Source organism: Carassius gibelio, chromosome B9 (assembly GCF_023724105.1).
Source record: "Carassius gibelio isolate Cgi1373 ecotype wild population from Czech Republic chromosome B9, carGib1.2-hapl.c, whole genome shotgun sequence".
In the NCBI taxonomy this organism is placed as follows: Eukaryota; Metazoa; Chordata; class Actinopteri; order Cypriniformes; family Cyprinidae; genus Carassius; species Carassius gibelio.
The window spans coordinates 10,383,747-10,396,837 of NC_068404.1; the positions used below are offsets into that span (position 1 = coordinate 10,383,747).

General features: G+C 37.8%; 1 protein-coding gene across 4 annotated transcripts in view; it reads left to right on the top strand.

The window, feature by feature from the left end:
• The window catches only part of abcb6b (ATP-binding cassette, sub-family B (MDR/TAP), member 6b), a 43,593-nt gene that overhangs the window by 16,274 nt on the left and 14,228 nt on the right, over positions 1-13,091 (top strand). For all 4 annotated transcript variants that reach the window (XM_052565309.1, XM_052565310.1, XM_052565308.1 and 1 more), the window contains exons 14-17: positions 4,020-4,194; positions 4,563-4,675; positions 6,948-7,042; positions 10,942-11,010. In XM_052565309.1, the coding sequence (XP_052421269.1) occupies positions 4,020-4,194; positions 4,563-4,675; positions 6,948-7,042; positions 10,942-11,010 (452 nt within the window). The remainder of the gene's footprint in view (positions 1-4,019; positions 4,195-4,562; positions 4,676-6,947; positions 7,043-10,941; positions 11,011-13,091) is intronic.

The following is a 13,091-nucleotide window of genomic DNA, read 5'->3' on the forward strand; positions in this document are numbered from 1 at the left end:
GCTATTTATTGCATCCAGTGGGGACATAATTACGCATTATAATGACTTATTCTGTGTTTTTACGCATTGTGTTGCATCGCTCCGTGTAAACCTAAAACCATGCCTACATTTGTGATCGTAGAAACAACAAGCACTACTCTACACCAGCGGTTCTAAATTCCAGTCCTCGGACCACCCAGCTTTGCATATTTTGCATATCTCTCTTTAACACATCTGATTGAGATAATTAGTTCATTAGATGTGAGCTCCGTTCATGAACTGTGTTCCTATTGAAATGGTCCCTACACAGTGTTACTTGCTCCCTACTCCCTGAGCAGGAAAAATCTGCTGAAGTTTACTTCACTTCGGATCATTCATTCACGGATTTGCGCTGCACAACATCTTCACACACAGATAAGTGTGACATCACATACCTCTGTAAATAAATACAATTTAAATTCACGTCTTGCACACTTAAATGCACTTATCCTGTGATTTATCACTTTTCTGATTATCAGTCAAAGCTCAGTAAATATTGGTCACAGACACAGATTTACCTTAAACTTGCTAAAAACTACCACAGATCATATGATCATTCCATTTTAAGTCTTATTTTGACATTAAATAAAGTGGTTATATCAAAGCCTTTTTTAATCAGTCTTACCATTAATGCAATTATATTGGTCATTCAGACTGATTCGCAAACAGGTGATGTGCATGAACACAAGAGGTGGGATTTACTGTATGATCCTGTCACGGCTGAACATAACCGGTCATATCCAATCATATGGCAATTGAGGCATTGCCTCCTCTCATGTGACTTTCCCCCAGTCGTTCTCAGTTCCCCCCAGCAAACTCACCTCCCTCTTTAGGGGGTCTGTTAAAACTCAGTGGGCTCGGTTACTGTTGGACAATGATTTAACAAGTGATTTATATACTTTTTAATGTTATTTTGTACTATTTTTATTATTATTTTTTTTATCCAGTATTTCGAGGAGGCACTGCCTACCATACCTCCTCAGAGGAAATGCCCCTGGTGTGCAGGAAGTTATGTTGTCAGCTGCTTTGCTCTTTAAACTCTGATTGGCTGTCGTAATAGTTCTAGTGTGGCCTTCCCTACTTCCCTCTTTGAATTAGAAAGATTAACTTCATTGCTTGTTGTGAATTGGCCTTAACTTACTTTTATTTTTCTGACTCTGTGCAAGATTAAGTTAATATCACGGTCTTAAAGCAATTTTTTAACAGTTCTGACTTATCCTCTGTGAAGTTTGCTTGCATGCTGACTTGGAAATGCAAGCGTTGCATTTATGCACTGAGGAAATTAGCTCCTGTCAGCGTACAGAACAAGTGCAACTGAGTAGTTGACACTGGCTATTGGTAGAACTACTTGACTGTTCACTATTCTATACTACTGTATCTGAATCTATAGAAAGAATGCAGTGTTCCTTAATGATGGAAAACTTATTTAAACTGCTCAGTCCATCTTATATAGTAATGTTTTTGATTGGAAGAAGGAAAAGATGATCAATGCAATCAATATTCAAGTACTGTATTTAATGGAAAAATTTCTCAATTATCTGGGAGAGTGGACATCCATGATTTTTCTTATACGTCAAGAAAAAAGTGCAATCTTTCCTAAGTATAATGTAATTGTGCCATTTATTTTATTTATTTTTTTGTTCTAGAAATGAGTGAGAATACTGCAGATAGGACCGGAAAACCAGAGCGAAAGTGCCGTCTCGCAGGATAAAAGTTGTATTGTGAAGGGACAGATGCTACACTCCCATAAAGACCTAGGAAGCCATTTGTGTTTCACATGGCCGCAGTAAGCCCTCTCTCACCCAGCCCAGTCTGATGTTAATTAGTTCATAAATTAAGGACATTGACTTTTTTTAAGAGGCAAATGAATGGGAAGAAAGAATGGGAAGACGGCGAATTAAGCACACTAAAAAACAGGCGAAAAATAAACAAAAGAAAAAACAAAAAAGCAAACTTCAAAGGGGGATCTAATTCGTCAGGCGTTTGAAGTGAAAACACTGAGGCTGGTTCCACTCGCCACATGGATTAATGGTCGAGTGAACCGCCACTCGCCCTACTCTCTCTCACTCTGTCATTATCAGTGCCCCGAGACGGGGGCTTTTCTTTAATGTGATCCAAGAATAATTTGGAGTTTCTCTTGTTGTGGGTAAGATTGTGGTCAGTTTTTCTTGCAGCAGTTAGTTCGATTCTGTTTGTACATCATTGAGGTTTGTTGGGTCAGTTTTCTTAATTTGAGTGCAAAAGGAAAAAAAAATTCTAAGCTCCCCTCTTAGGACACAGAGGGCATATTAGATGTTGTCACAAGATTTTGTCTTCATTACCAATCATTGAGTTGGTAATACCTGCTTTGGCCTCATTGACACAAGCTCTAATCCATATGGATAATCTCCCTTAATTGAATATTGATTCATAGAGACTCATTCTACAGATAAGATGCCTTGACATTCCCTTTAATAGTTAAAGCATTAAAGCCCCATTTTCTGGTTCTTACATTCTTCCTGTGTTATTTGTTAAGGATTTCTACACATCCTTCCATTAACTTATATTGCTGTTTTGTTTCAAATTCTGTCATAAAATTATGCCTGTACTCCCAATTTATCATTTAAATTTAACTTTTGGATATATTTTAAAATGAAATGTATTCATGTGATGACAAAGCTGTATTTTTAGCAGCCATTACTCCAGTCCTCATAAAGATTGGTGTTGTGAATATTTTTGGGGATGCCATATTTTCAGGATTCTTTGATGACAGTTCAAAGGAACAGTTTTATTTGAAATGGAAATCTTTGGAGTCATTCTAATATGTCCTTTAATGTCACTTGTGATCAAATAAAGGCGTCCTTGTTCAATTAAAGTATTAATTTCTTTAGAGAAATTTTACAGACTACAACCATTTGAGTAGTAGTATATGTTGTGTGGTAGTGCTTTTGAGACAGGGGTATGTTGTTGCTCTCACATTGGTCTGATGGCTTCTACTTTGTAAATCGCTTTGGATAAAAGCATCTACTGGATGGCTAAATGTTTTTGAGACCAAGTACATCCAGGTGGGACAAGACTGTGGAAATGTACAATACTAGTTTAGCTTATATTGGTATTTCATTCTCCCATGTTTCTCCCATTCATTCTTTAAGGATCTGGATAGTTATGGTTATACTGCACCAGTCACAATATAATTCGGTGTATTTGCAAAGTAAGTTGACACTTAGCTTTAAGAGTGGCCTGCTTTTAATCCATTTTGAGTGTATTGATAATTGACTATTTCCTGATTTTGGTCATTTTAGCACCAGTGTTGGACATTATGGTTATAAATTTGTTAGAATATAAGATGTCAGCTTTATTCTGTCAAACACTGGCTTGTTTTGTGCCTCTGCCAGGACAAACATAACTTACCCTAATATATGTTTTTAGGCTAAAGCAGAAGCTTACAAGAATGGCATTCAGATGGAAATGGCGTACGGGCGTAGATCATCTCTCTAGCGGGGTTCTTGATATATGGATATAAGGGGGCCAGCTTAGTACTTCCTTAAAATTTGTGCCCATTCCAGACCTACTTTGTCTTGTCTCTTCTCCTCTTTATGCTGTTCGAAACCCTTGATGTCAGCTGGCACTGCCTCACAGAGTTTGCCAAGCTTTGGATCTCGGCAGGGGTCTATCGCCGCACCCCTCCCAACAACAGGCAGCATGTGAAGATTGTCACCCTGCTTTATAATTGGGGTTTCAGATCTTCAGAGCTTGGGACCCCTTCATAGCCCATCAGCACCTGGCTCCTTAGCTTTCAAAGGCAGTGGAGACCTCCGAAACCTCGGGTGGTGAAATACTTTAAAGTGGGCGCCCACCTGTCTGCGATTCAACCTGTTGTTATGATATAGGGCTGTGTAGAGCTAGATAGTCTTTGTGTGAAGTTGCAGAGAAAACAATCATTTGCACATACGGCAACACCTATAAGAATTTCTAAGTGACTTATTTAAATGACTCTTCTTTATTTATCTTCAAACCTACAGGTAAAACAGAACTCTCTCCGATCCTACATTGGTGTAGTTCCTCAGGACACTGTTCTTTTCAATGATAACATCCGTGAAAACATTCGCTATGGACGCATCTCTGCAAGTGACCAAGAAGTAGAAGAGGCTGCAGTGGCTGCTGATATCCACCATAAGATACTATCCTTTCCAGACGGTAGAGGACTGCTATCTTTTCATAGCTACATTTAGTTTATATATATATATATATATATATATATATATATATATATATATATATATATATATATATATATATATATATATATCTGACATTACTCAAGCTTAATGATCTCCACATCCTTGGAATACATGCACCACCATTAAAGCCTCGTTTTTTATATATATATATATTTTAAAATGTATTTTATTCCAGTGATGGCAAAGCTGATTTTTTAGCAGCCTGTGTTCACAGTTTTGAAAGAACAGATATAGGATTGTATTGGTCATATTTTATATTAACACGAGGTGTGTATAAATGATTACAGAATGCTAATTTTTGAACAATACCCTTTTTTTTGACAGGATATGGGACTGAGGTGGGTGAAAGGGGTCTGAAGTTGAGCGGAGGGGAGAAACAGAGAGTGGCCATCGCTCGCACAATCCTAAAATCCCCTCGCATTATTTTGCTTGATGAAGTGAGTAAAGACTGTCTTGAAGGTTCACAATTAATGATATGGTTTTGTACTCCATCCAGATTAGGGATGTCAAATTTCGATTATTTCCATGATCGATCGTCGTTTAAATTAACGATCAATTAATCGATTAATCGTTAACCATAATACTGCAAAATGCGTCTATTGCAGGCACACAGTCAGCGGTATGACAGGATGTGCAAAAGCCATACACAAAACGCTTTCTCACTTGAATTAAAGAGGTTTTAGTCTGAATAAAATGCTAGTAGCAGGATTATAAAATGAATAGATGCGATTATGATCATTTGATAAAATGAAGAGAGCGCGCCATACTTTTGAGGTCATTTTACTTTGTTGACAGTTTCCAATCCCGCGCGGAGAACGCTGAACGCGCATCTTGAAATGGTTTTGTGGTGCTCGTTGAAATGGTTTTGTGTGTGACTGCGCTCCACATTAAGTGAACTACATCGGCGCTGCTGCACCAAAACACAGTTGCTCACATTAATTTGATCCTGCTGGATTCTGTCCTAGAAAATGTCAGATTTTTAAAAATCCGGCATACAGCGCATTAGATCGTGACAGTGCATGCGTGCAGACGAGGATGAGCGAGCGCGGCTTTGGCTAGATTTATTTGGAGGTTATTGCTCATGTCTCATTCGGCACAAATCGAAATGTTTCCATATTCGCAATGTATTTGAATGTTAAACTATTATTTATAATGTAAACTAGGCTTGTAGTTAACACGCATTCGCATATAGACGGAAAAGATGATCCTCTTCATATGAGCAAAAACGTCCTTGGCATAAAAGCAGAGTGGACCGGTATACTACGGTCTATTTAAACTGACCAGTGTAACCTTTTAAATGTTTAGTTGACTATTTTATTTTGATAATGAACAGACTGCGATGTAAGTTTGAATCGCTAGAATATACGTGTGCAGCAGGCTCCAGCGCGATCGAAACAGCTGAGACAGAAGAAAAATATATATATTTTCCGCAAAAGTGTTTACTTTCATTTGTGCACACTCACAATAAAAACAGAAGATTTGTGCTCTTGTAAAATAAAGCAAACAAACAGAATGCGTTGTCATCCTTTTTTTTTTTTTTTTTTTTTTGTGAACTTATGGAGCGCCCAGACTTCTGTTTTAAATCCGTTAATCTTAATTATTTAAGTCGGATATATTTCGCATAGCCTATTTAAAAAAAAAAAAAAACATGAAAACAAATTGTTATTTTTATGTTGGGCCTATTACTTAGTAGGCTTTAAATGTTCCTTAAAGCATCCCATTTTGTCCCAGGGCTTAGAACCTGTGCCCTAGTCAGGTCCATGCAGAAACTTGTGAACGATGCTCGGCGTCACCGTTTAGTGACAGCAGTGAATGCTCCAGGAATGTGTCGGTCACAGCGCCTATTAATCGCTGTTTTGAATCCAGCAATTATTTATTTAGAAATGATAAGATCTGATTATGACAAGTGTGGTATAAAAGCTTTGTTTATTAGAGGAATAATAGGTCAACTGGAAAATGTTAGATCGCGACCATGCTTTTGGACCCCATAGTCTTCATTTACGCGGCTTTGTTCTGGTTTGCCGGTTGGTCACGAATTTCTACAAATTCAGTATATTTAGGCATTGTTTCTTTTCCTAAATCTTCATAGTCTAACCCTCTAATTTCCCAGGTTTATTTTATTATCTTTCGCTTTTAATAACTGTTTTCGCATCTCTTACTGTGGTAAACATGGGAAGGGAAATTAAAGATTTCATGAATTAAGAATTCGTTTGTTCCCTTATTTCACTTAAATCATGGGTTATTTAGGGAACAAAATTAATGAAACATGGACAATTGCCACATTAATAATTCTTAGGAATGAATTAACAAGTTGTAGGAATGAATAGACTGTCCTGTCACTGTGTCCCGCAGCCCTGCAAAGCGCACGATATAAAACAGTTATCTGATGAAATGATTAGTAACTACATTTCTATTGCTTTTAATGTTGAAGAACTTTTATGTTGTTTCTATTTTAATGTACTTTAAAGTTTAAATCACATTAAAAGCTTAATTTGTACATTGTGAATGAATGATGATGCTTTTATATATCGTCACCGTCACTCACAGCCGCTCGCACGTGTTGAGTGCGCATGAGCCGCACGCAGCCCAACATTGAATCGGTTAACCGACCATCGATAGCCTTAATCGATTGCATCTCTTATCGACAATTAATCGATCATCGATTAATCGTTGACATCCCTAATCCAGATTATCAATTTCTGCTTTCAGGCTACATCTGCTTTGGACAGTCAAACAGAGCGTAACATTCAGGCTTCTCTCGCTAAGGTGTGTGCTAACCACACCACTCTGGTCGTGGCACACAGGTAAGTCTACTTCATATGCTAAGAGAAGTGCTAAAGAGCTCCACATTTGTATAATAATAATGTTTAATATAAAAATTTTACACAAAAAAAAAGATGTGGTGTGACTTCCATTGACTTGTTACAGTACATTATTTTAGGAGGGTTAAGTAACTTCGCCACACACACAAAATTACGCCACAATTTCATTAATGTGACTGCACCTTTATGTCTGTTTGAATGCTCCACTATGACTAGCCTCAAAAATAGACATGTCATCAGTGCTTTTGTCTACTGCTCTGAATTCTAGGCTTTATCCCTCAGATAACATCATGTATTGATAAAAGCTTTTGTTGGACCATCTGGGCCACATCTCTAGCATTAATTAAATTAATCTATTTGTCCTTAAACCCAGTGTCTTCAGAATAATGCCCTAGTTCAAAGAAATGAAAGGTGTATGAAGGATAATCCAAACAATAGCAATCAGTGGTCTCACCAATGAGATAAAGCTGCACATGACATAGTAGCAGAGCTCATAGTTCACACCTAAATATTTCTGGCATAGTCCATTAAACATTTTTTTTTATATCGTCAGGGTTATAAAAGAGAGAATCTTGCTTTTTTCCTGGATTTTATGAAAAAGTTAACATTACAGTCTACAGCAGTTCGAAATGTTTTGTCATTATTTCCCCTTGAACGTAGAAAAAGTTTTGCTTACTTTAACAGTAAATTGTAGATTTGGCTAAACAAATGTAATGGATAAACAATCAGTGTAAATGTTGTGTTGAGTTTTGTCAATGTAATTGCATGTGTCTATCCAATTTTTCAGTCAGCTGGCAACATTTAAAACATCTGTTTAGTGTAGTGGATGATTAACAGATGAATGGGCCTTAACTGGACCCTAATAGATCAGGGCTTTACGCTGCAGATGTGATTTGATCACATGGGTGTCTGACCACCTCAGGATGTGGTTTTAGTGATCTTCTCCTGTATTTAGTTCTGTACACCTGAGATTAAATGAGTGAAGTTGGTGATAAAGATATTGGTCTTATCGTAGCAGGTGTTAGCAAACAAGAAAAACTGTATTTTTCATAAAGTTTCAGCGGTCTGTCAAAGTTTTACTATTAAGTGTGCACCAATACATTAAAGACCCTTTATTATTAACCACTGATTTAACACCGTGTTCAGCTGATCTGATTGTCAATTTATTTTTCATAAAGCCCCTTTTACAGTACTTTACAAGCATTAAGCCATCTGGTGGAAGAACGTCACTAATTTATATATAGATACTGATGACGCAATGGCACAATCACTAATTATTCATTTGAAAGAAGACGTCTTATTGACGTCATTGCAGCATAGACTGGAGCTGAATTCCAATTGACAGGGTCCTTACGCAGGGTTCACTGCTCCCTTCTCCCTGAACACAGGATATCTGTTGAAGTTCACTTCATCTGACAAAAAGTGTGCTCGTTCGGAACACCTTGCAACGTCATCAAACACATGAGTCATGCATGTTAGAGAAGTTTAAGGTATGATCAAATATACTACTGTTCAAAAGTTTGAGGTCAGTAAGTAAAATAAAAATGTGTTAAATGCATAAAAAATGCATTAAATTGATTACAATGAATTGAAATGCATTTAAAATAATTATTTTTGGTAACACTTTAGTATAGGGACCATTGGCTAATTATTTGTTCTGTACTTGTATAAAGAAAATATTCTGCATGACCATATTCTACATCCCTTCAATTCCTGAACTGAACAACTACCTTACTAAGCAGTGATTAGGACTCTGAGGCAAAAGTTGTAGTTAATAGTTAATGAATAGTGAGAATTGGACTTTAAAATAAACTGATAACTGCTTATTATAATGATGCTTTTATTTGAACTTTAATCAAAGAATCAGAAAAATCTGAGAAAATGAGTTTTCACAAAAATATTAAACCGCACACGTATTTTCAATATTGATAATAAGAAATGTTTCTTGAGCATCAAATCAACGTATTACTATATTTCTGATTAAATAAATGCAGCCTTTGTGAGCATAAGAGACTTCTTTCAAAAACAGAAAACAAATCTTATGATATACATGTTTGTATTTATTAACTTAAGATGAATTGTCGCATTTGAAGAGGATGTCGAACCTCTATAAATGCGTTAACTTGTATGACTGCTATCATATACTCACATTAGTATTCATTACTTTGTTGTCAGTTCGTTCAGTTGTACATCCACCTGCCTTAGTTTCTTCTCATCCTCTCTAATATCACTCTGATTCACTGCTAATTACTCAAACTACAAATAGACATCTTACAGTTTATCCACATTTAATATATTTCTTTTCAGAGGTATTGTTAGTCATAAGATGAAAAACAGTACAGACATGTACCAAACTATTTTTTTGTCCAAGAATCGATTCACCTCTAGTCCACACACGATAGTGTTAGATAAAGGTCTGCTGTGTCCTCAATAGAAAACACGTGTGCGCCTGCTAGTTATTAGTGTGGAATTATTTCGTATTGGTGTTTTATGAGAAGAGCGGGCACTTTTGACGTCGATTCAAACGCCTCGCACACTTCCTCTCCTCTCTTCACCGTTTTTTTCTCGTCTTTGTGTCACATTCCACCACTCTCGTACTCCTGCTGTCGCTCTTGGAAAAAGCGCCTCTGCCCGTCCAGCGTCTCGGTTTCCTTCTCCCTAATGTTTTTCCCTCGGTCTCTCATTGCTCTCCTCTTTAGAAAATTGTAAACACATCAGGATCCGAGTCTGCCAGCTTTGATCCCGTCCAGCCTCTGAGACAGTGGTGTCACTTTGATCTGTTTTGGGGTGGTGGTTCTGGGGTTAGCGATCAATAAAGAAGTCTCTGCTCCTTTGTTTGAAGATGAAGGGCAGCTGAGAGGATGACCTGCAGAAGGGTTTTGGGTGTGAATTAAAGGAGTAGTGTGTGTGGATTAGATTAAGAGGGATCTAGTGCTTAAAGACTTTGCTGCTGCTTTAAATTAGGGAATGCGTTTACAGTACATCGGCAGCTGAATCGTTCTGCTTTGTGAACAGGATACAAACAAGGATTAAGATTTTTTTTGATGTGATGCAGGAATACAAACAGGCTTTAGGGGCAGAGTAAGGGACCTGTTTCCCGTCTGTGCCCTTTAAATGTGAAGTCTGATGTTTTTATACTGCAAATATTTTCTCTTACCTAAATTATTATGCAGACAAGTAAGCTGTTTGTATGTTGTAAATATTGTTGCTTAATGGAACCAGCAGAGCGTCGCCTATGTTTTTTTTTTGAGCATCCTGACCACCCCAACACAATAATTTGAGTTTGAGGCAGGACTATCATTTATATTTCCAATAAGTGGAAAGCCACAGAAACACTTAATCGACAGCAAATCTCTATCAGGCGACCGAAAAGTTGCAAGTCTGAATGAGTCTGAAGAATAACTCTCCATGGCATTTGTCAGAAGTTGTCAAAAAATGCCTGCATTGGCTGATGGCTGAGCCTCGGCTGGGTTTGTCATGGCCTGAAGATGGTTTTCAGGAAACCTCTATGGGAATAGTTTCTTTTTGTTATTCCTCAAGGTGATGGTGACATTTTCTGTTCACTCTGAGATATTTTATCAGCTGCAGTATCAGCTCAGTATCTTTTGTTGGATACATTCTTTTCCATACTGAAAGGCTGATTTTTTTTTTTTTTAAAGCCTGATAACCAATATTAAATAATAAAATGCATTTACATAAATAGCTACAAGTGAATTTGGGCGTCACAACATTATAATGTACAATATGATAAATGATCATGATTGTGAGGTTTGCTGAGGATTACATTTAACGTTGTTATTCAATTATTAGTTTGACAGAGATGAACTTTGAGCAGTAGATCATTTCTATTTTATGTAATGACATTCATTTTGTATTTTCAGGTTATCCACCATCATCAAGGCCGATCAGATTCTGGTTCTTCATGATGGGCGGATTGCAGAACAAGGAAGGTCAGTACTGTGTGTGTGTGTGTGTGTGTGTCCTCAAGCTTCCGTTACTCTGAGAGAAAAACCTACTGTAAAGTTTCAAAAACACCCCCTGCGTGGCCATTTCCCAGTCAGAATGAATATAAAAGAGGAAATGTGATACCCTCTCTGTCCTGATTGAATGAAATTCCTTTGGTTCGGTGGAGAGTGAACCATAGAAGACGTGTTGGGACAGAGAGGGTCTTCTTCATCCTTAGGAAACCCAAGATCTGTGTGTGAGAGTGCGTCCCAGAGGCGGTGTTCTTGTTATCAGTCGATCTGTAGTCTTAACCTGAGGCCCGTCTGAGTGCATCCTCATCTTCCCAGAGACAGGATATAGTCTCTCAGTGTCCGAGCGGTCCACACCCTGCCTGATCGGTGTGTCCTGTCTCGCTGCAGGCCCTCAGGTGGTACACACACACACACACACAAAGAGTTCCTCCCTTAAACCTGACGGATACACACACAGAGTGTTCCACTAATGGATTTTTCCATTTATCCTGGCCGTTCAGCCCTGGTTTTAACCCTGTGCTCACTGTCCTGCACTTTGGTCCTTTGATATATGAGCCACAGCCAACAGACCGTCCGCAAGACACACACAGCCGTCAGGGATGTAACTCCACACCTCGCAGATCCAGCCCTGACTGACACTGCGATGTAAACATGACCCACGCAGGCTTTTAACCCACAGGAACAGTGTATCGGAATACACACGTTCACAGGAAGACAGCGAGGTGGGAACGTCTATTCGGGGAGGTGAAGGGTTAATGCTTTCAGAATAGAGGAATTAATAGATACACCTTGTGCTGCCCCCTTAACAGGCTACTTCCCGAAAAGAGATGTCTGTGCTCTGGGAAATATCTGGGAAAAGATTTGACAAGGAGGGAAGAAGCGAGGTTCACATGGTCGTGGGAAACCTGGAAGTATCCGGGAATTTAAAATTAGCGATTTTTCAGGCCTGGAAAAGTAATTTATATTATTAGTGACTATAAATCATTCTGATTATGCTAATCTAAAATATTCAGGTGATGTGATATAAGTTATATGATAATCGTTAAAAAAAAAATATATATATATATATATATATATATATATATATATATATATATATATTAGTGGTGGGCATAGATAAAAATTTTTTAATCTAGATTAATCTCACTTTGATCTTGAAATTAATCTAGATTAAAATGGCTCATTCGAATTCTGCCGAAGGCATTCAGAATATGTGTGTTAACCAAATAAAATTGACAAACAGTAAGTCTTTGAGAAGGGGTTTATCAAGCTAGGTGGTGCATTAGAAAAGGGGCTCATCTCCTGTTTCCAAAATGCATCACAAAGTGCTTGAAAAAAATGTAAACTAATTCCACATTGCACAAGGTGCAAACAACATTACGCCTGTTTCACACCAATGTTTAAGTTTTTTTTTAACTTTTTTTTTTGATATATATCAAAAATTATATCTGGTGTCTGAATAATTTTTGGTTTGACTGTTAAGACTACAAAGAAATTCAGTCAAGAGCAGTGAGTGATTTTCTTTTTCATTTTCTTGGATTAACATTACAGCAGACAGTAGCTAAATTAGGCGCGGTCACTTTAAGAGGCGATGAAGCGTCCAATATAATACACATCCCATTTTTTCCTCAACTGTTTACTTGCACTTAAGAGATAACTGACAGCTTTTTCGATCATAATTTCCAAGGTGGATATTTTGACACATTTTGTATGTATTTGTCGGCACAAGATCAAAAATAAGCAAATTCGATGTTCAAGTGTTTTGAGAAGCCTTTCAGAGCTCGGTTCAGTGTCACTGTCCGTGATACGCGGCTCTCTCTCTCTCTCCGCACCAAACACAGCGCGTGAGTAACCAGCTCTGTGCAGCTTTTCCGTGTCTTGTGTTTGGATGCTTTAATGTTTAAATCGACAAGCGGTAAGACTTAAAAACACGTGAAAAAGATAAGCTTTCATGACGATGTGCAGCAGTGGCCCGTCAACTGTCCAGAGCATCTTTTTAGGCTGGCCTCAGCCAGTCGGTTATATAAAATATCAAGGTGAAAGTCATCATAGCT